Source organism: Mustela erminea, chromosome 2 (assembly GCF_009829155.1).
Source record: "Mustela erminea isolate mMusErm1 chromosome 2, mMusErm1.Pri, whole genome shotgun sequence".
Classification (NCBI taxonomy): Eukaryota; Metazoa; Chordata; class Mammalia; order Carnivora; family Mustelidae; genus Mustela; species Mustela erminea.
Window position 1 is genome coordinate 101,655,447 of NC_045615.1, and position 22,239 is coordinate 101,677,685.

The 22,239-nt window shown below is 53.2% G+C and overlaps 1 protein-coding gene across 2 annotated transcripts in view; it reads left to right on the forward strand.

Moving 5' to 3' along the window:
- The first annotated feature begins 2,215 nt into the window (after nucleotides 1-2,215).
- The window catches only part of PPP2R2C (protein phosphatase 2 regulatory subunit Bgamma), a 127,558-nt gene continuing 107,534 nt past the window's right edge, over nucleotides 2,216-22,239 (forward strand). The window contains exon 1 of one of the 2 annotated variants that reach the window (XM_032333777.1): nucleotides 2,216-2,414. In XM_032333777.1, coding sequence (XP_032189668.1) covers nucleotides 2,345-2,414 — 70 coding nt within the window. In that variant the 5' untranslated portion in view covers nucleotides 2,216-2,344. Of the gene's footprint in view, nucleotides 2,492-22,239 lie in introns of both variants that reach the window. The other variant, XM_032333778.1, reaches the window with a different exon arrangement.

A 22,239-nucleotide genomic window follows, 5' to 3' on the forward strand; every position in this document is an offset into this window, starting at 1 on the left:
GGATGATGGACAGGGGGTCTCCCTAAGATCAGAGAAGAGACGAGTCTCAGCACGGTGATGGTATCAGCTACCATGCCAGAGCGCGGAGAAGGCCAGGCCCCTACTGGACAGGAACTGGCCACATCAGCCCCAGGATCACGCCATTTCACGGGCAAGGTTGTGCTAGCCACCCCCCTCCCTGTCAGGACTTGAACCCAGCCCGTGGCTTCTGGAGGCTGAGGCTGCAGCCATGTTTTTATATAGAGATAGGGAGGCGAGCAGGGTATGGACAGGGAGCAGGGTGCTGGGCTCTGGATGTGAGGTTCGGGCAGCCCAGACAAGGGGGAGAGGGCAGAATGAGCCCGGCTTCAAGAAGGTGGGTGGGAGAGGACACGAACGAACGTCAGCCTCCTTCACGAAAGCGCAGCCCAAGCACATTCGACCTGTGTTTACCTGGTCCAGGACTGAACCTGCCACAGCTGTGCTCTGAGGTGGATGTTGTGAACAAGCTGAGGGTGGGACAGGTTGGGGGGGGCATTCAAGAAGTAGGCAGTGGTGCTGGCAGAACCCCCAGGACTCTCAGGGGTCCAGCCTTTTCCATTACACACAGCAGGGGTGTGTGGGGGGGTCCGTTCTGGGCATTTCTGCCCCGTAAAAGCCCAGCTCTAGCTCCCAAACTCCCTCTCCCCAGCAAGAAACCCCAGGCAAGCCATCCCTGGGTGGTTCAGTGGGTTAAGCCCACTTCGGCTCAGGTTATGGTCTCAGGGTCCTGGGATCGAGCCCTGCATCCGGCTCTCTGCTTAGCAGGGAACCTGCTTCTCTGTCTCTCTCTGCCTGCCTCTCTGCCTATTTGTGATCTCTCTCTGTCAAATAAATAAATAAAATCTTAAAAAAAAAAAAAAAGAAAGAAAAGAAAAAAGAAACCACAGGCAGCATCCACCTGCCCCAGTCTTCCTGACCCTGGCCTCCTGTCCCTGCCTCTTCTGGACTCCCCTGGCCCCTGCAGTTTGGAGTCCCCAGGAAACCAGCTGAAAGAAGCAAAGCCTCACAGGATTCTGGGACTGGGGATCTCAGCTCCCTTTCCCACCTGGGGCAAAAGGCCCTTCAGCATTTGTTGCTCCTCCCAGGCAGCCTCCCCCTTCCTTCCCCTCCCTTTCCCCAGTGAAAAGGGAAGGGAGGCAGGGAAGGTCGGGTTTGGTGGAGAGGGAGACTGGCAGACGGACCCGTGTTCCAGCCTGTTTTTGGAGGACACTCAGCTCGGTTTCTACACTTTATTTTTACCGGTAGAGAGACTAACAGGAGGATAGATCATGGAGCTCTGCCTGGAGGAGGCCAGTTACTCCAGGCAGCCGATCCAGAGTTTTTACCTCGCAGGTTGTGGATTCTCCCGCCCGGTCCTACACCGGCCCCCCGCCCCCCGCCCCATCCCTCCAGCTTCTTCCCACCGGTCCAGTTTTGCGCTCCAGAGGGTCCTCTAAACTTGTCTGACCCACCTTCCTCTACCAACGAAGGGGACCCTTGTGCACTCTCCTTCCCCACTTCTGAAGCCTTCCAGGCTCCAAGGTGCCACCTTCAGCCGACCCCCATCCACTCCCTGTCCTCCCGCCAGCCCTACCTCTTCTATTCCCTCCGTCATTGGGCATCTCTTCCATAATTCCGGCACCTGGGCGGCCAAGGTGCCCCCCAAAAGCTCAGCGGACCAGCGCTCCCCCCGCCCCTGCATCCAGGTGACCATCTCCTTCCTCCCTCTCCCGCACGCACACTCAGGCACCAAAGGTGCCCACCCGCGGGGGCCGGAGCACAGCGGTGCCGCCCCTACCGGGGCGCGGCTCCACCTGCAGGGCGCTGGGCGGCCGGCGCGCGGCTGGCTGCGCGGGCCGCGGGGGCGGAGGAGCGGGCGGCGCGAGGGAGGGGCCTGAGGAGCAGCGGCGGCGGCGGCGGCCCCAGCCCGCGCAGCCCGGCTCGGCCCCGGCTCGGTCGGCGCAGCGCCGCGCGCGTACCCTCCCGCCGCCGCGCAGCCAGGCGCCCGGGCAGCAGGCCGCCACCACCACCGCCGCCGCCGCCGCCGCCTCTGCTGCCGGGCGCACGACGCAGCGCGCACCGGCCGGGATGCGCGCCCGGGCCCTGGCCCGCCCCCACCCGCGGCCGCCGCCCGCCCGCCGCGCGCTCGCCTGACCGCGGCGCCCGCCCCGGCCGCCCCGCCCGTCCCAGGCCGCCCCCGGCCGCGATGCCAGCCCCCCGGGGCCCCGGCGGCCCGCGCCCCTGCTAGGCTGCGGCGGCATGGCCCGCGCGCCCGGCGCGACCTCTGCGGATTGCATCGGTGTGCGGCGGCGGGGCATGCCCAGGGCACCGGGCACGGCCTTCAATGGGCGAGGACACGGACACGCGGAAAATTAACCACAGCTTCCTGCGGGACCACAGCTATGTGACTGAAGGTAACGTACGTGTTGTCTGAGGCCCCCTCCGGCCGGCCGCGGCGTGGGGATGCCGTCGCACCGAATGCCCTCCGAAGGTTTGGACCGCGCGCTGTGTGTCGTGTCCCCCCCACCCCACCCTACCCCACCCTGCCCCGGGTCCCGGAGGGAGGGAGCCTGAGGGCGCCGGCCTCCGCTGCCCAGCGCCCTCCTCCGCGCCGCCCTCCGGCAGGCAGCTTTCGGCCCCCAGGCCCGTGTGGCATCCTGTATCGGCCCTGGCCATCATTTGTAAAAAGGCCATTCCTGCGGTTAATCTGGTGAAGAAATCCAGGGAGATGTAGTGGTTTAGAATCCTGGGTTTGCCATTTCAGCCCTGCCCAAAGCCCACAGAATTTTCTAGGCTGCCCACTCCCCAGAGACGAAGAGGGATCCACGGGGAAAAAAAACCCAATGCCAGACCCTCCCCCCAAGAGGCTCGCTGTCCCTGGGCACTCCCTGTACCTCCAAAGGCAGGGGCCCCTCGTGGGTGGGAGACGGCGGCCCGTTTGGGGTTGGTCTTTTATTCCCGGTGAGTTATACTGAGACAGAAAGAGCTGGCCCCAAACTGTCAGAATTTTCCCCTAAAAGTGGGACATGCCTTCCCAAAGGGGCCCTGCATTTGAAATCCCCCAGACTGGTCCAACAGGCCCAAGCCCAACCCCCACCCTGAGGTGGTAGAATCCCGCTGGTCAGCGCTGATGGACCTGTGACTTCCAAGGGTCTCTCTCCTTCAGCTTGCCCAGAGAATGGTGGGGAACAGCTCCCAAACCGCAGCCAGGGGCCTGCGGAGCGAATCCCTGATTGAAGATGGGGTGATCGCTAGCCGCGGGGTGTCAGCATGCGGCAGAGGGGACACTTGCGCTGGAGACCTTCCTGGGTTTAGGCACTGCCTGCACCTTCCCTAGCGGCCGATAAACTGTCCGCATAAGTGTTGGTGGGTTAGTAGCAAGAGGTCCCCCGGTGGGTGCCCCCAGTGGGAGGGGCCATGCGCAAGGCGTTCCGCGGGGCTGGCGCGCGTGGGTGCCGGTGTCAGGGAACCTTGTGTGGGCTTGGCGGCGGGGAATCGACTCCCGGGTAGTGTCCGCGGTCTAGTGCCTGGCTCTGCCGGAAATGAGGCCGAGTCCAAGCCGGAGTCCCGCGGAGGCCCGGGAGCGCGGGGCCAGCGCAGGGCGGGACCCCAGTGTCCCGTCCCGGGGAGCTGAGGCTTGATGTGTATCCTGGGCGGAGGGACGCTGAGAGGTGGCGCTCCCCGCTCCCGGGAAGAGAACCGCTGAGTCACGCTTTGCTGGTGGGGGAGGGGAAAGGGAAGGAGGTAGGGCTGCCTGGCTGGCTGAGGGCTCAGCCCCCAAGCTCGGGCTTTCTGGGGCCCAGGGAGCTGAAAGCGGCTCTTTGTGGCCTGCCTTGGTGAGGGTGAGGTAGAGTCAGCGTGCGTCGGGGTGTTTTTTTTCTGCGCGCAGGCTGCTGAGCGTAGAGGGTGAGAGGCCTCTGGGTTGTTGGCAGGTGCCCTTGTGGTCTGGCTCTGGCTGAGAGGGGATCTTGGCAGGTCATTCCGGTCTGGCTTTCTGCAGAAAGCCTCTGTTTTCTCATCTCAACCTTGAGGATGATGGGATAGGATGCAGGACTCTGATTAAAAGTAAAACCCCCTATGCCTGACCCATAGCGGACATTTGCAAACATTAATTCCTTCTTCATCCGCCCCACCACGCTTCTAGCTTGCTTCCAGAAATTTATTGCCTCTTACCAGAGCAGAGCAAGGGGGAAGTGCATCCTTTGAGAAAGAAGTGATGTTTTTTTTTTGTTGTTGTTGTTGTTGTTGTTGTTGTTTTTAAGATTTTATTTATTTATTTGACAGAGAGAAATCACAAGTAGATGGAGAGGCAGGCAGAGAGAGAGAGAGGGAAGCAGGCTCCCTGATGAGCAGAGAGCCCGATGCGGGCCTCGATCCCAGGGTCCTGGGATCATGACCTGAGCCGAAGGCAGAGGCTTAACCCACTGAGCCACCCAGGCGCCCCAGAAGTGATGTTTTTAATTCCTCTTCATTCATTCAGCAAATATTTCCCTACTATGTGCCAGTCACTGTTTTGGCCCTGGGGACTAGACAAAGATGCTGTCCTTGGGCAGCCTATATTCTAGAAGGGAGCTCTGTGCTATTGAGGGAAAGCCCTTCTCACTAAGTCTCGGTTACCCCGTCTGTAGAATGGGAGTGAGAATACCATCCTGCCTACAAGGTCTCAGGGTTTCTGGGAGGGGCCAGTGGGACAGTGGATGAGGGAGCAGCCTTGGAGATGTAAATTGTTAACTAGCAGCTGAAGTTTGTTGAACACCTACTGTGTGCCGGGGCCTCACGCAAGATCTCGTGTACATCGCCTCCCAATTTTATAGAAGGAACCGAGGCTTGACCTTGTCCACATCCCAAACTAAGTGCCTGTATGTGTAGGGCGTAGGGCTTGGGGGCTGCCGTGCAGAGACAAGTGAGATCAGAAATTCCTGTCCTCGGGGAGAGTAGGGTCTAGGAGAGGAAGCAAGAGCTGTGATTGTCATAATTAGAATTAGATGCGGTTTCTGGCTGCCCTGCATGAAGATGGACTTGCCCAGCACTGCACCTGGCATTTTATGCTCCCTCACTGGGTGGGTTACGAATTTGGATGTCACTTAGACTTATGTTCAAAGCCTCCTTCTGACTCTTCTCATGCTGTGTAATCTTAGACAAGTTATTAAACCTTTCTGAGCCTCACTTTCTCCCTTTGTAAAGGGAGAAATAATCATAACTTATCTCACGTTATTACTGTTGGGATGATCGGTGATTATGCTAATACAGAAAATACCCAGCACAGTGCTTGGTCAGCTGGAGGTATTTAATCAGAGGCACGGGTGTAATTTATACAGTTCCTGGAAGAGCTTCACGAGCAGATAATGGATGCTGAGATTTTGTGAAAGACCCAGGTGTACAAATTCCTGTTCCACCTGGTCATTTGGCCCACAAACACTCACTCACCACACCCCAGTGACTCTGGTCTACTTCCTGTTCCTTAAGCAGGTCATTTTTTTTTTTTTCCTTGCCTCACAGCATTTGCACTGGCTGCGTTCTCTATCTAGACCATCCCCCTCCTGCTCTTCTTACCGCTGACTCCTCATGCTTTAGGTTAAATGTCATCTTTGCCAGTGGGAGTCCTGCTTGAGTGCCTGAATCTCCACTTGTAAAATCTCAAACACTTTGGGAAGAGTTTAGATTTTGTTAGTCATTCACACCTTGGTATGAATTTGTCAGAGAAGACTCCTCCACCCCACCCCACCCTGACCCCCTTTAACTCTTGGCTCAGCTCAGCTGATAGAGTGTTGTCACCACAAGCATGGGTGCAGGCCACCCTGGGACACAGAACTTTGGAAAGTTTGTGGGGAGGGTGCTGGGGAGAGCAGTACAGTTGAATCTCTCAAGACAGTAGAAGGACCTGGACCCTTGGGAGAAGGATTGCCAGGGGTAAGAGAGTACCAGCAAGTCCTGTGGGTTTAGACTTCTCAAGAGCCAGATATGGCCCAGGAAGGAATGCTTCCTGTCTGTGTTCCCTTGCTGTAGCCATGGAGCTCAGCTTTGGGGTGAATGAAGTGGGCGTCTTGAGGCTAGTCTGATCTACAAACCTCTTCCTCCCCTTCTGCAATCAGTGTTTAGGGGCCTGTCTTCTGCTGGGTGTGGCCCTGGGCAGGCAGTGAGGGGCCAGACGCAGGGTTTTGGGGGCTCACACCCCAGGGGAGGTTGCAGTGGTCATTCCCAGGCACCTGAAGGGGAAGGCTCTTGAGGGCATGCTTTCCTGCTAGCACCCCAGTCCCAGCTTTTCTCCCTTGAGCATATCAGCCATGAACCTCTGTTGTACATGCATTGCGTGCCTCTTGGATCCACAGAAAGACTCCTCTGTTTCCCTGACCCCATATGCTCACTGTCCTCGCGTGTTGCATGTGATTTCAGAGCCACCCAGGCTGAGGAAATGAAGCAGGGACTGGGACAGGGAGTTGTTAGGGTCAGGAGACTGTCATCAGCCTGTCTGAAACCAGCAGCTGGGCAGTTTCTGCAGCATGGAATTGTTCTTGTGTTTTGGACTAGTTGCGTGGGGATCCTGTTGGCCTTCTGCCCAGGCCTAGACCACAATGGGGAGGTGTGCTATTTGTGGGTCCCAAATTTGCCCCCCATGGAGGGTATTGAGGCTGATCTCCCCAAAAGCCGACCCCTCACCTCACTAAGAGCATAGCGGTTCACAGCCAGAGACCTGTGGCCATAGGCTGGGCCGGATTGGTCCTGGGGTCGTGCATCCCTCTTGCAGTGATGGTTCCAGAATGCACATGGGCTTGAGTGGACAGTAGAGCTGCAGGAAGTCAGTCTCTCTCTTGTGAAGGGACAGGAAAGCCCCCCCCCCCCGCATTGTTGCCCGCAGCCACCTTGAGACCACGAAGGGAGTGAACCCTAAGGTGACAATGCTTTTGGTGCCCAGGCAGAGTGTGAGTGGCTGCTGGGGTCTCTGTGACTCGCTGATTGCCCCCCTCCCCCACCTCTGGATTTCCAGTTTCATGGGCTGGCACATTCCTTCATCGCTTCACACCTTAAGCTAAGTTTCTGTGACTTGTAGCCAGCTACGACCTCTTTCCTGGTTATCTGGAAGACCAGGAGGCTCCCTTGTCACTCACGGCCAACATCTGAGATCCTTGAAACCAAGAGGGAGTTTGATGTGTTCACTCACTGAGAAATCCTCTGTGATGGCTTTCATTGTACTCAAGTCAAAGCTGCCCAGTTCTGGTTTCCCTTTCTCCGCTGTCCCAAGGAATCATTTCCAGCCTGATGAGAGATCCCAGGATCTGGTGTCAGGAGACCCACATCCCCGGTGGGGTCTGACTCTGGGTTCACCGTCTCAGTGGGTCACACAGTCTCAGAACCTTAGCATCTTCTCTGGATTGCTGCTTTCGATCACTTGAAATGAGGGACATAGTGTTGTTTGATATGGTAACATGACGTGAGCGCCCCACCCTGCTTCGTGGAAGGAACACTGTCCATGAACTCATGGCGTGCAATGGCTTGATGTGTATAAACATGTCCGGCCCAGAGCCCTGGACCCAGTCAGTGCCTAATAATCCTGGTCTGCCAACAATGATGCCTGCTCCTTTGGGGTACAGTTAGAGTAGCCCTAAGAACCACCATCAAACTGGCTAACCCCATCCTGTCCCCACTCCACCGGGAAGTGGAGGCTCAGAGAGGTCCCTTGTGGCTCTGCCTTCAAGCCAGTCCAGAGGGACAGTGGGGAGAGCCAGCGTTTGGTTTGGAAAATCAAGCAGTGGACTTCTGGATCTCCACATCTTCCTTCCATTTAGGAATATCACTTCCAGGAGCAATCCTGAAGTTTTCCAAGGTCATACTGTCTCCATTCCAGGGGTGGGGGCAGCGAAGGCAGCTGTAGGGTATGGGGCCTCACTGCTGGGTGTTCTCTGTTCAGCCACGTCACCTCTCTGAGCCTCAGTCTCCTTGCACAGCCTCCTGTCCTGGGTTGTCACATGGCCGGGAGAAGCAAAGACCACGCTGACTCCAAAGGGCTTCCTGTTGTTACCAGTTTCCCCAAACCACACTGGGCTACACTGTAAGCAACACACTCGTTTATTTCTAATCAATTCCAAGGCAAGGGTTGGTGCAGTCATGGGGTAGGCTTTTTCTCATTTTCTTTCTGCAAGATGGGAATCAGATTCTAATAAAATTTTCCACATCATCTCCTGGTTGTCTTAACGTGCTCCAGCTTTCGGTTTTTATCCTTGAAGCCCGCAGAGCCAGGGGACCTTTTTGTAAGAGGGGACTGTAGGTCCGGAAGCGTGACTGTGTGTCACCCTGGGTTTAATGGCCAGGACTGGAGTCGCCATGGGGACGAGAGAGAAAGGATAGTCTCCAGTCTGCTGCACTAAGATGCACATGGTTAGCAATTTGTGATAGTTCCTTCCAGTCTTTTTTTAATGCCCACGTCTGTGTTTAATAAAAGCTGTAATCGCTCCATATAAACCATGTTGAAGGCGATTTTTAAAATGAAACATGAGCTTATAATAGAGTTCTCCAGTGCTTGGCGGGCTTCCTGGTTGTACAACCCATGCAGTCACGTGGGGCCCTCCACACTCAGGAGGCCTGTTTTTGGTTTCGTACTCTGCCATGGCCATGTTGAAAGTTTTATAATTTTATCTCCAAACCCGCGTTTTGTAAGTGACATCTGATGGGACAGTGGAGCGGGCGCCTGAGCAGAGATGATGCCCACAACACGTGTTTCGGCTGTTTTGTGTGGCTTCTGTACACACTTAACTTATGTGCACTTTGAGTGTCGCTGAGCTCCCGCACGGTCTTGCTTGCGCCCTGGATGGACGTGCCCACAACCCTGTAGGCAGCGGTGGGAGCAGACGGTGTGGAGAAGCCGCTCTTTTCCCTGTGAACCAGAACCTGATTTGGACGCAGAAGGGAGAAAGTGACATTCCAAGGAGCTCAAGGGACCAAGGAACCCGGTTGTCATACCCCCTTACCCATGATACGTCCTTGTGTGAGCTGATCACTGATGCTGAACAGGAGGACCCAGCAGGGAACGGAAGGATGGGACAGCCACAGTCCTTCCCTTTCAACGCCTGTTCATCACTGAGCCAAGGGGACAGGAGCTGCGTGTGGAATGTGCAAGCACCAAAAAGGGAAGTAAAGCCAGATGAGCTGGTTTGGTGTTGTGTTCCCGCTGCCCTGTAAGAGGAAAAGACACATGCCTATGGAAGCTACCAGTTACAAAGTGTGTATTTTAGTGACTCTGCTTTCCAGTTAAATACTCTCCTATTTGCATTTAAAACTGGAATTGCATAATAGAATGATGAGTGGCAAAATCCATGCTAGTAATTTAAACTTTCTTTCTTTTTCTTTTTTTTCTATTGGCAATAAGTGGCAAATGACACCATGGCAAGTCTCGGGGAAAATGAAAGAGCGTTATTTTTTAGTATCTTTAATGACAGTTTCCCCCTCCTTTTTGAACAGGGTGCTCTGAATTTTCATTGTGCACTGGGCCCTAAAAATGATAGAATTAGCTCTGCTTTGCCATAGGGGACAGGCTGGACTTCCAGGGGGAAAGAACCCTTGGCCCGCCTCCCACCCCCTCTTCGCTTTTGCGATTGGTGGAAATGTGAGAGTCTGTCACTCACTGGGCAACTTCTCCCTAGTGGGCGGAGTTAAAATATTAAAGGTCGCTGCTCCTCCCCTACCCATTGGGCCCTCAGGGTGGGCTGTTCCAAGGAGATGACCGTAGGTCTCTCATTGCAGTCTCCAGTCTTTAGACTTCTCTCTCCCCACAGGTCCAAGGGGAGGGGTATTAGACTAGGGGTCCCTAGCTCCTCCCACCATTACCATTAATAAGGTAGATTTGATTGCCCTCTTGTCCACCTTCCCTGTGTGATCTCAAGTGCTAGCAGGGTGGGGAGAGAAGGTACCCAACTGGTAACCCCAGCGTCGCCCCCAAACTCCATCCTTAATGAGCTGCACATTGTTGCTGTGATGGGTGTCCCATGGTCCAATTAATCACCCCCTGATGTTGGATAATGAGGTGGCCTTTTTTCTCGTATAACTAACGCCAAGTGAACGAGCCCTTTCTATGAATGAGGACACCCTACTCCCATCCCTCCCTTTAAGTCTGGAATAATTTCTTACGAGAGAACCCTGTGCACGCAATTTTATGTAAAAATTATGAGTGTGTTTAATGTTCTTGACACATATTGCCAAATTATTCTCCAGAGAATTTTTCTGTTTTACCACCTGCTGATCAGCATTTGGTATCGTAATTCATCTGACCTCTGCAGATATCGTAGATGAAAGATATTTGTTTTAGTTTATGTCTGAATACCAATGAGGTGGGACATTTCTTTTTCCTTTTGTTCAATAGACATTTACTGCTCCCCCTTATAAGCCGGGGGGACATGAGATGCTGGACGTGCAACACTGAGGAGCAAGTTCATTGCTGGCATTCATTTACTCACTCGCTCATTCATTTGTCGGACAGTTATCTCTGAAGCTGCCACTGAGGTCTGGGCACAAAAGAAGCCAGTGTGGCTGGACAGGGAGGGTGCAGGCTGGGTCAGAGCCCGGACAGGAGAGAGCTCAGGCAGAGCCCAGAGTTTGCCAACATCTAAAGGAAGGAGAATGAGAAGTCTGGGGCAGGGTAGGGGTATTCACCCAGGTAGGAAGAAAACAGGAGGGCTGTGGAGTCCTAGGCCTGACAGTGCAGCTAGGAAGGCACAGGGAGGGAAGAAGGATGGATGGCCAGCATTAAACCCTGCCATACCATCAGGTAGGACAGTATCAGAAAGCATCTCCCGGGCCCCCTGTTTCAGGTGTTCACACCCACTCAGCACCCTCTCCCCTGGGGCTCTGCTTGGTGATGTCTTTCTACTAGCCCCTGCAGGCTGCAACTCTGTCTCCCCACTCGGGTCTCCCTGCTGGCACACAGAATAGTTTGCTGTCTATTCTCTGCTCTCCCCCAGAGCCCCTGCACCCTGCTTCTCCAGTCTCACTGTCTCTGGGGCAAAGAATCCAGGTCCTAGAAGGCATGTTTCGAGAGCTCGGTGCTCCTGGTTTCATTCTGTGGACAGGAGCCAGGTTGTGTCCTTGAAAGCACAGGCTGTCTCTCCCAGGGTCTCAAATGCCACTGAGAGAGAGCTGCCCCCCACAGAGTGCCCTGGGGAGTCCTGCTGGCTAAATCAGGCCCTGCAAGAGAGATGCCCCTTTCCGACCACACTGGCAGCCAGCGGCCCTCGTGCAAAATGACCCATGTGGACTTCAGTATTAAATAATTGTAAAACAAATGTAATAACCATTAATATGATTAACCATTTACTGACTGCATACTATATACCCGGCGTGATGCTAAGTACCTCATCTTACTGGTTCCTGACAAAATCCAGTGTTGTATGTATTCTCCCCATTTTATAGGGGAGAGAGCTGAGAGCTGGCCCTGAGTACCATGCATAAGGGGCAGAGCTGGGGTTTGGACACAGGCTGTCTGCCTGCAGAACCAACACTCCTGACCTCCACCTGTTGTGGAGGGACCAACAGGGCAGGGACGGAAGATCTGTTGAGATCTGATTACTTGCCTGGCTTAGGAGGGTGTGGCATTTGAGCCCAGGAGTACCTGGTGTGGTGCTCAGGCTGAACTTGTGGCAATGAATGCATCTGTCATGCCCATGTGTGTGGTTAAAGGCAATTGAGATGGGCCAGGAGCAGGAGGGATCCCCTCCCCTGCACGGGGGGGTGGACGTGGGGGGCTGGCCACAGCTCTGCAGAGGACAGGTGCTTTGGCACTGAAGGGAGTAGTGGTATTCTCCAGGTCAGGAAGTGATGCCCTTTGGGTCATGGCATTTGAGTACATTCCAGGCATGAAAAATAGCGTGTGCGAAGTGACATATTGCTTTTTTCTTTTTTTAAGATTCTATTTATTTATTTGACTGAGAGAGAGAGAGATCACAAGTAGGCAGAGCAGCAGGCAGAGAGAGAGGGGGAAGCAGGCTCCCCGCTGAGCAGAGAGCCTGATTTGGGGCTCGATCCCAGGACCCTCGAGACTATGACCTGAGCCAAACACAGAGGCTTAACCCACTGAGCCACCCAGGTGCCCCATGAAGGGACATATTCTTGTCTCTTGACCATGTCTGGGGTCCTTGGCCTGAGCCTAGGAAGCAGTTGCCAGGCAGCTCGGGGTAAAGGGCCCACCTGGGAGCCACTGCGCTGTCCAGGATGGGCCCTGCCTCCTTGTACAGTAGAAGCTATTGTCCTCCACAGTCCTGGGCTGAATGGCCCATTGAGACAGTACAAAGACAGCTCAGAGGTCCCAGCTGCCCCAAGCAGGGATAGGATCACCAGCTCAGGCCTGGGGCTTCCTCTGGGCCTGCCTGGCCTCCTGCCTTCCTCCGCCCTGAGGAGATGGTGGCCTTGACACCTGAGTCTGCCAGTGCTGGGGCCTGGGTCCCCGGGGCCTGAACTCTGGTCCTGGCCCAGCTGGCAGGTGCTTCCTCCTCAGAACCTGGTTCCCCACCTGTGAGACTTTCTGTGAGTATTGGGTAAAATCTCTCTATATAGACATAAATCTCCATAAAAGGCAGCTATTTGTATTATCAGATGAGCTTTTGGCTTTTTTTTTTTTTTTTTCAATTTCAAAAAGGTTTTATTTTTTTTTTTTTAAATTTTTTAAAGAATTTATTTATTCATTTGGCAGAGAGAGATCACAAGTAGGTAGAGAGAGAGGGGGAAGCAGACTCCCTGCCAAGCAGAGAGCCTAATGCAGGACTCGATCCCAGGACCCTGAGATCATGACCCGAACCAAGGGCAGAGGCTTAACCCACTGAGCCACCCAGGCACCCCAATTTCAGAAAGGTTTTAAGGAAACTTCCAAGTACGTACAGAGGTAGAGGAAATTGAATCTGGAGTTGCTCCTCTCCCGTGGCCTTGCTCCAGCCGCTCTGAAGATTGCACCATGCCCCCTTCGTTGACTTTCCTCTCTTTCTGGCTGAAGAATTTTTTAAGCCAGTTCAGCCCTCTGGTCATCTCCCCACTCCCTCAGCAGGCCAGGGCACATCTTGCCTGCCCAAGTGCCACCACCAGCCCTACCAGAACGAGCACTCATGCCTTCCCACCCGAACACTCAGTCATCCTGGCAAGGTCCCTACTTGTCTCACAAATGCCTTTTTCTAATTACTGGGTTTGAACTAGGATCCCGAGTCCTGCACCTGAATGAGGGTGTTCTGTCTCTTAGGTCTTTCCTGTTTGAGACCCGTCCTCTATCCCATTTCCAGATCACTGAGTGTGGAAGACATTCGTTACTCTTCTGGAAAGATTACGGTTTTGCCCCCCAGACAGTGTCTGGCTCCCAGTTGACTGATGGGTCTAGAAGGCTGATGGGCAGTTGCCTGTATCCTAGGAGTCAGCCCTGGGGCATGCCCCTCTCTCCTTCCAGGGTCTTCCTCACCCTTCATCAGCTGGGAGAGCCTGGTCACATTGCTCAGGGAGTGTAAGTGTCTTCACCAAGACCTGGCCAGATGGCAGGTTCATGAGCAAGAACAGTGGTTTCTGTTGGAAGCCTTTGAGTTTTGAGATTTATTACATAGCAGTGGAGAACTGGAATAGTCCTGGATTCCCAGATTGAATTCCCAGTTGTGCCCAGCTCCTGCTCCTTCTGAGATGCCTTATCTAGCTATGGTGCTCTCCTTGATTCTGTAGCTCTTCCAGAACCTTCCAGGGACTTCCTTCTTATGAGTGTTTGCCTGTGTCATTTCTGTTCTTTATAACCAAAGAACCCTCATTCCCAGTCCCAGCCAGGACAGTGACTCAGCTCACATCATAAGATAGGACTGGCAGCCAGGCCTTTCTGAAACCTAGGACCCAGAGTCCTGCTCCATGAAATGTCAGTAGATACAGATATTGGACACATCTGCTTCGTCTTACACAGCTCAGCACTTGCCACCCACCGGGTGCTGGGTAAGAATGTGTCTGAGTGACCCAGTGAATAAAAGCCACCCTTCTGCCTAGCCACATCCTCTGAGCACATAGTCTTCTCTTTACAAAGTTTAGATAGGTGCAGATTTCAGTGCCCGTCTTCCTGTTAAATCACTCCAGACCCATAGCCACACAGATCAGACTTGAGCTACCATGGCGCAGTGACCGTGAGGAAATGCATAAAGCAAAAATGTTGCTGCTACCTTTTCAGTGTGCAGATCACTCGGTAAATAACAGGTGCATGTTGTGGACCATGACCCGGTCACTTCTTTCGGTGTCTGCCATTGGCTGGTCACCGCATATCTGTTAGTTCACAGACAGCAAAGCACGTGGCCGCACCACCTCCTTGTCTCCCCCGAGAAACCCAAGCGACGCTTTACGCAAGTGGCAAATCAAAAAGAGGAAATTGGCCAACAGATAGGTCAGCAGGGGAGTGAAAGTGACCCAGCTAGAGCAGAAATAGGGATGTGGGGAAGGTGAGCAGAGTTAGAGAGGAAATTGCCGACTGGACTCTCACATGCAGCCAGCTACACAGAATGTGGGAGTCAGTAGACTCTAGAAGATGTTTCCTGGTGTTGGAAGCACGTGGGGTAAAATCATAGGAGTTGACCTGAGCTTGGGAGGACGGGTCTCCAAGGCACAGACAGGGTGCCAGCAGTTGGATGGTCAACGGAAGCAGCACTGTCTAAATGACTCCCCCATGCATTTGTTATTACAAAGAAATAAAAACACTTGAATTCTTGATATTTCTGAGGTTTTAAAATTACCGTACTAAATACTGCTTTCACTATTTTAAAAATTTCTCTATAACTTAAAGAGAATTTTTTAAGACTTAAAGATTTTTTTTAAAGTCACAGAACATTGGGGTGCCTAGTGGTGCCATCAGTTGAGCATCTGACTCTTTTGTTTTTGACTCAGGTCATGATCTCGGGGTGGTTGAGTTTCAGCCCCATGTCAGGCTTTGCACACAGCATGGAGTCTGCTTGAGATTCTCTCTCTCTTTCCTTCTCCCTCTGTCTCTCCCCTGTGCTTCCAAACACACCACCCCAATAAATAAATAAATAAATAAGTAAAATACAAGAAAAAAAAATAAAGTCACAGGGTATATGTAATTTCCACACTGATTATTAAGATCACTTTGAATGGAGCTCCTGGGTGGCTCAGTGGATTAAGCCGCTGCCTTCGGTTCAGGTCCTGATCTCGGGGTCCTGGGATCAAGCCCTGCATTGTGCTCTCTCTCAGCAGGGAGCCTGCTTCCCCCCTCTCTCTGCCTGACTCTCTGCCACCTGTGATCTTTCTCTCTGTCAAATAAATAAATAAAATCTTAAAAAAAAGAAAAAGATCACTTTGAATGATGTGGGCATACACCATCAGTTTTGTTGTCCCCCAAACTGAGAACTCCCTGTTTTCATTCTGAATGTGCTGTGTACCACATTGCCCCTCCACAGTGATGTTCTAAGCCCTGGCTGAAGGAGTATAGTCAGTCTCCTTATTGAAGGCAGCAACTCAAGAATATTAAATAATGCAAATTCCTTGCTGTGGCAATGGTCATGCAGCCCGTGGATCACTGTGAGTGGGACACACGCCTTCCCTCCACGGCACTCGTCACGCAGACCTCCAGCCAGCCTGTCTGCTTCACGAACAATCCATCACGGAATGAACTGGGTGAAGCAGTCAGAGGCTGAATGATTGTGGCTCCTACACCAGCTTTCAATGTGAAAGATGATAAAAACAACCTGGAATAGTTTATAGCCCCAAGGAGAGGTAAGGCTCTTTATTGAAGCTGTGAAAATATAATCCATCATCATAATGTATCCCATATCGTCAGACCGTGGGAGCTAAGTTTCATGTATGTTAAGATGCTGCTTGCAAGAAGATATTAATTCTGGTTTTCTATTTTATCTCATTACAGAAACATTAAAAAATGCAGGAAGTAGAATGGGGGGATATCTTGATGTTACTGCCCCAGAAATGTTCCAGTTTTACTGTATTTCCTTGTTTACCCTTCCCCTCTAGATGGCCATATAAATACAGTTTGTATCTTTTAAAATATTTAACATCCTGGGTGCCTGGTGGCTCAGTTGGTTAAGCAACTGCCTTCAGCTCAGGTCATGATGCCAGAGCACCAGGATCGAGTCCCACATGGGGCTCCCAGCTCCACCGGGAGTCTGCTTCTCCCTCTGACCTTCTCTCTCATTCTCTCTCTCTAAAATAAATAAAATCTTAAAAAAAATTAAAATATTTAAAATCCTGAAACATTTCGCCATGTTGTCATAATTTCCGAGTAAATAATTTTTTAATGCTGCATGATAGCCCATCATATACATATAATTATTCACCCAATAACTAGGTATGGATCCATTCATTAGACTGGGGTGGATGCCTGCAGTGGGGGTGTGGGTGGGTGGGGAGTGGGTGTGGGAAGGAGGAATTGGGCCCAGCCCCTCCCTGGAGATGGTCTGGAACCAGGGAGACATAAACAGATGGTGGTGATACACCGTGCTGGGTGCTGAGAGACAGTGGGACACCATAGCTGGGACCCCATGGCAGTGTGGGGGCGGGCTGAGTCAAGAGCTAAGGCCATCAGAAAGGATGAATACCCAACTTTTGTAGCAACATGGTTGGGACTGGAAGAGATCATGCTGAGTGAAATAAGTCAAGCAGAGAGAGTCAGTTATCATATGATTTCACTTATTTGTGGAGCATAACAAATAACACAGAGGACATGGGGAGATGGAGAGGAGAAGAGAGTTGAGGGAAATGGAGGGGGAGATGAACCATGGACTTTGAGAAACAGTCTGAGGGTTTTGAAGGGGTGGGTGGTGGGAGGTTGGGGGAGCCAGGTGGTGGGTATTATGGAGGGCACGTATTGCATGGAGCACTGGGTGTGGTACAAAAACAATGAATTCTGTTACACTGAAAAGAAAAAAAAAAAAGAGCTAAGGAGTAGCCAGTAGGGAGTGGGGGAGAAGCTGTTCTCAGTACTCAGATGTTATGGCAGAAGCAGATCGGTGAGAACAAGCATGGCCCTAGGGTTGCTGGAGCATTAACTTTTGGGGTCTTGGAGCCCCAGGACCGGCCTGGTTCATGAGAAGACAGACCAGACTGCTTCTGGGAAAGGGCCCTTGGTCCTCTGTCCGGGCACAGGAGGAAGAGGGAGCAAGACCGGCCAGTGGTCTCTGGGGGTTTGGAGAGTGAATTGGGACTGGAGGGGGTGGGGTGGGGAATGAAGATCAGAGTGGGGTGTGAGCACCTCCGGGAGAGGTGAGAAAGTTCCCCCCACTCCCACTACAGTGAGGCTTCTGGGGTGGGCAGGGGAGGGCAGTAGAGGTGAGTGTTGCACAAAGGGGAGGTGGGCTGGGAGGGTTTAGTGGCTTGCCCTTTAGAGGGAGAAGGGTTGAGCCTCCTTTCATGATCTGTCTATACAAGAGTCCTCCTGAGGCTGGCAGCACTGGGGACAGTAGGGGGAGGGTAGAGAAAACAGCCCCACTCCCGGACACCGGCATCCCAGCTATGGGTGCTGGAAAGTGAGATGTGAGATCATCCTCATCATTGTCTTCCCATATTTCAGGATATTCTTGTCTCTGGGTATCTGGGAATGTAATTTCTTGGTGAAAGGCTAGGAGAGCTCTTAGGGGCTTGAATAAAGACGTGACTCTCATGTTGTCACTAAAACAAAAATAAAATTCATCAAAAATTTTTGTTTGGGTGATCTTCAAAAGTATAAGTCCATGGGTATCCTGCAGCTCTGGCCAAACCGTAGATTAGAGTGAACCCATCGGTCTGTGTCTCTCCCGCTTTAAGGAAAAAGAGGGTTGATTTCAGCTGTGGTGCCTGGTGACTTGTGACTGTTTCACAGTCTCTTGATGTGTGTCTGATGGTGATGGGCTTCGGCTGTGCGGGGAGGACTCATGCTGCGAACCTTTCTCTGCGTCTACAACTCTCTTGGCTTCATGGGCGAATGACCATGGTGGGCGGTAAGGATGATAGGCAAAGCTATCACTTCTTGACTGTTATGTTGTCACGTGTCGTGGTGACATTGTACCCATCCTCGGGGGTGGTGGGAGCGACTCCCTTTTGTGTATCAGGAATTAGAGCCCCTGGAAAAGTCAGGTAGCACGCCTAGAGTCTCACAGTGGGTGTTATGTTAACTATTATGCCTTGACAAACCATTCTAAATCTTAGTGACTTAAGGTAACAACCGTTTTATCATGTCCTCTGGATTCTGTGGTCAGGAATTTGGGTAGGGCTTGGCTGGGCGAATTGGCTCTGCATGGCCATTGCGGAGTCCCACCGTCAACAGAGCCCCTCCAGCATGGCAGTCCCAGGGCGGATGGACTCCTTCAGGGGCAGCTGGCTTTCTCAGGTCAGGTGTCCTAAGAAGCAGGTGGGAGACTTGACTTCCTGACCTCCTTGGAGTCTCCCTCATCAGTCCTGTGGCTTTCGTTCAGTTGAGTCACCGGCCAGGCCAGGTTCCAGGGGAGGTAGAGTCTGCCTTTGGACATGGGAAAGGCCAGGTCCACCGTGGAAGAGCAGATGGGATGGGAGACAGTGCCGTAGCCCTTGTTGGGAAACCTTCTGCTGCATATAGCCGGCTGAGCCAAGCTCTGCACTGGGTCTGACCTTGGAGCGGCTGCATCTCCAGCCGGGGAGGAACATTCTCCCTTGACGTCCTGACCGGCCTGCAGAAACGGAGGCCTCTTCCCCGTACCATTTCCCTGATCAGAAGTAAAAAATCATCCTGTACTTCTGCCAGTCTAAATACGGAGTTCATGGTGATGGGGATGAACCTTGAGGCCAGTATGCTAAGTGAAATAAGGCAGACAGGGAAGGACAAATGCCATAAGATCTCACTTCATGTGAAATCGACAAGAGCCAAAGGCATGGAAACGGAGACGGGGATGGTGGTTGCCAAGGGCTGGGACGGGGGGGTGGGGTGGGGATGGGGAGATGCTGGTCAAAGGGTACAAGCTTCCAGTTACAAGATGAAGCAGCTCTGGGATCGAATATCCAGCAGGGTGATGATAGTTAATAGCACTGTCTTACATACTTCAAAGTTGCTAAGGGAGTAGATCTTCAATATTCTCATCGAAAAGGAGAAATGGCAGTCATGTGATGTGGTGGAGAGTTTAGCTAATGCTATGGTGGTAATCGTTTTCCAGCATTTGAGCAGATCAAATCAACACCTTAAACTCACATACCTTAAACTTACCCAATGTTACACGTAATTGTATCTCCATCTCCGTGAAGCTGGAAACAAATAAATACAGAAAACAAGAGGTGAATACAAGCTTTCTTTAGGAGGTAGATTTCCCGCAGACCTGTCACTCCCTGTGTGTCCCAGGCAGAAGTTGTTAACGCAGAGGAGGGTGGGATTGGGGGCAGCGGGAGTCGCCCCCGCCCCTCCCCCTCTGCAGGTGCACTGCGTTGTGTGCCCACATCAGGGAAGGTGGCTTTGGGTGGAGCGGAGCTTTCTTTCTTACCAGGGCCCCTGAGGTGAGGGAGGAGCGCCGAAGAGAAACAGGTGTGCTGGCTGGTTTTCTGCTTGGCTTGACTCTAAGGGCACACTGACCTCATGGATCACCCTATTTGCTCAGTCTCATGGAATCAGTTTTATTAGAAACCATTATGGCGTGGTGGCCCGGACCGAGACACAGTGTACGTGGCATCCGCCCCCCAGGCGACGGACGCCATGCTGTGAGTGAACGTGGTGGAGGGGAAGGAAGCTGCCTTGCCATTCAGTGAGAGCCCCTGTGTGCCTGCAGGGCAGGGTGGGTATTGTCTGGGCATTGTTCCTGAGGCAGATGTCATCATTGTCCCCATTCAGCAGACAGGCAGCTGGGAGCTCAGGGAGATGAAGGGACCAGAGTCTCACTGCAAGGACTTCTTTAGCCTGTCTGCTTCCCTCCCCCCAACCCTCTGGCTCCCTCCTCCACCAGGCTGCTCCTTTGCCGGAGACAGGAACACCTTTGGGTCTTGCTTCCAATGAGAGGGGAGCCTTGAGTCCCAGGCAATCACCTTTCTCCTCCAGATCTTGTCCTCTGGAGCAGGAGAGCATTGGGGTGCAATAGAGGCTCCTCTGGGTCTCTGGGCTCAGAGTAAGAGTATGTGTGTGGGCGGGGTTCCCTTTCCTTTGGGTATTAGCAAAGCTAATGGAAAGAGCCTCTGTCCACCAGGGATTATGCAGGTTACAGAAAAGGCAGGTGCCTAGGGTTTGGCCAAAGCAGATGGGCTCAGCCTATGCCCTCAGGACTCCTGGCCAGCCTGCGGCTCTGGTGGCCCAGTGGGTATTCATGCCTTTAATTAATAAAACGAAACAAAACACAAAAATCCAGCTTTTTTCAGATGCAATTGACATATTGCTGCAATTCACCCATTTAAAGTCTACAATGCAATGGTGTTTGGTATATTACATGATGGATTTTTCAAAAATCGAGGCAGAGTACACATAACATAAAATTTGCCCTGTTAACCCCTTTTCAGTGTACAAATGCCTCTAATCACATCCACAGTGTTGTGCAACCATCACCACTGTGTATTTCCAAAACCCCATAATTACTCCAAGCAGAAGATCTGGACCCATTAAGCAACAGCTCTCCCTCCCCCCCACCCCCGGCTGCCTGCCTGCCTCTCTTAGGGACCTCGTGTAAATACAGTCACACACTGCATGTCTTCTGTGCCTGGCTTGGTTCCCTGGGCATACGCCATCCAGATACATCCGTGTCAGAGCAGCTGGGAATGAGCCTCAGGGTCGCCGGGACAGAACCAAGCCGCACAAGTGGTCTTGGTCTTGGTATTGCGCACGTGGGTGAGGCGGGGAGAAACCCAGCCACAGCACCCTTCCTGCAACATTTGCTGGTGCCTGGGTGACACGTGGTGGGCCTATCCTCTCTCCAGCTGGTGGGCACCTGGCTTATCTTCTTTGCATCAAGAGGTAGGAGTGATTCTCCCCATTTTGCAGCTGAGGAAACTGAGGGCCCTGGGAAGTAGGACTCCCCCAGCCAGGTGGAGGCAGAGCTGGGGTGCACCTGGGCTGCTTCCTGATGCGGCAGGCACTTGTGTTGACTCCCGACTCCGCTCTTTCCCGCCTTGGGACCCTTCCCCCCTGCTTTGCTCCCTGGTGCTTTTGTAGCTGATGCCCAGAAGTGCACCAAAGGGGACTCTAGTCACCCCGGGGCTGGTGTTCCTTTGCGTTCACGTTCCCGAGTGCCATTGACCTGCCCCACCCTCTCTTGGTGCCCCTTAGCTTCAATCTAAGCCGGGGCCAAAAAGAATGTCTTCTCAGGGTCTCCTCAAGTCTGGACAGAGAGGTAAAGCAGCAGATGTGCTTGTTACTCCCATCAGAAGCTCCTCTTCCACTGAGCAGGGAACCCCAAGTACAGGGAGCCCAACAACTTGTGGCATCTCAGGGAAAGACGCTGCAGGGTGGCTCTGAAGACCTTGACCCTTGGCCCTGACCCACCCCAATCCCAGCCTCGCATGAACCACCTGAAGGACATCTAGCAGCGTGGTCTCTAGGAGCGGGAGGCGGGTACGGGAGCGGCCAGTCCGGGCAGCAGGAAGGCAAGCCCGCCGTGGGGGCAGCGTGGCCAGCCCAGCCCTGAGGGCTCCTCTGGTGCCTCCCGTGTTCTCTGGAGGTTCCCAATTTGTGCTGGGCCAGAGGGTGAATGTATCCCCAAGAGAGTGTGAGCTGGGACAGCCGGCAGGACAGAGCTGGCTCCAAGGACCCACACGGGCCTTGTGTGAAGGCCTCTGTAGATGACTTTGCTTCCAGTTGGCTTCCTGAGTCCCCAACTTGGAAGTGTTTGGGGGGGACTGGGAGGCCCCCGTGTGAACCCCGAGTAGACCTCCCTGATGGCATCTTCCCTGGGATGATCCAATTAAAAGAAAAAACAAAATCGCAGACTGGGACACTTGGCTAGGTACATGTGTGTCCTTAGGGGGACCGTGGGGCAGCAGGTGGTAAACTGGGGCAGTGGCTGAAAACCTGGAGGTTGGGGTCCCTTGAGAGGGGCGGTGTGTTGTGGGGACGGGTAATGATGTTGGGCTTGGAGACCCCGTACAGACGCATGCTCTCCTGGTGACTGGCTGCGTGACAAGGCAGCTGAAGCCACAAGGCCTCCCTGGGCCTCAGTTCCCCTCATTGGTGAAATGCAGCCTGTCTCGAGGGCAGAAATGCCCATGTTTTCTCTGCAGAACGCAGCATGTGGCCACAAGGCACCAGACCAGGGGCAGGGGCCCATTATGGGGAGACAGGGTCTGGGAAGTGAGGCAGGTCCTCCAGTCTTC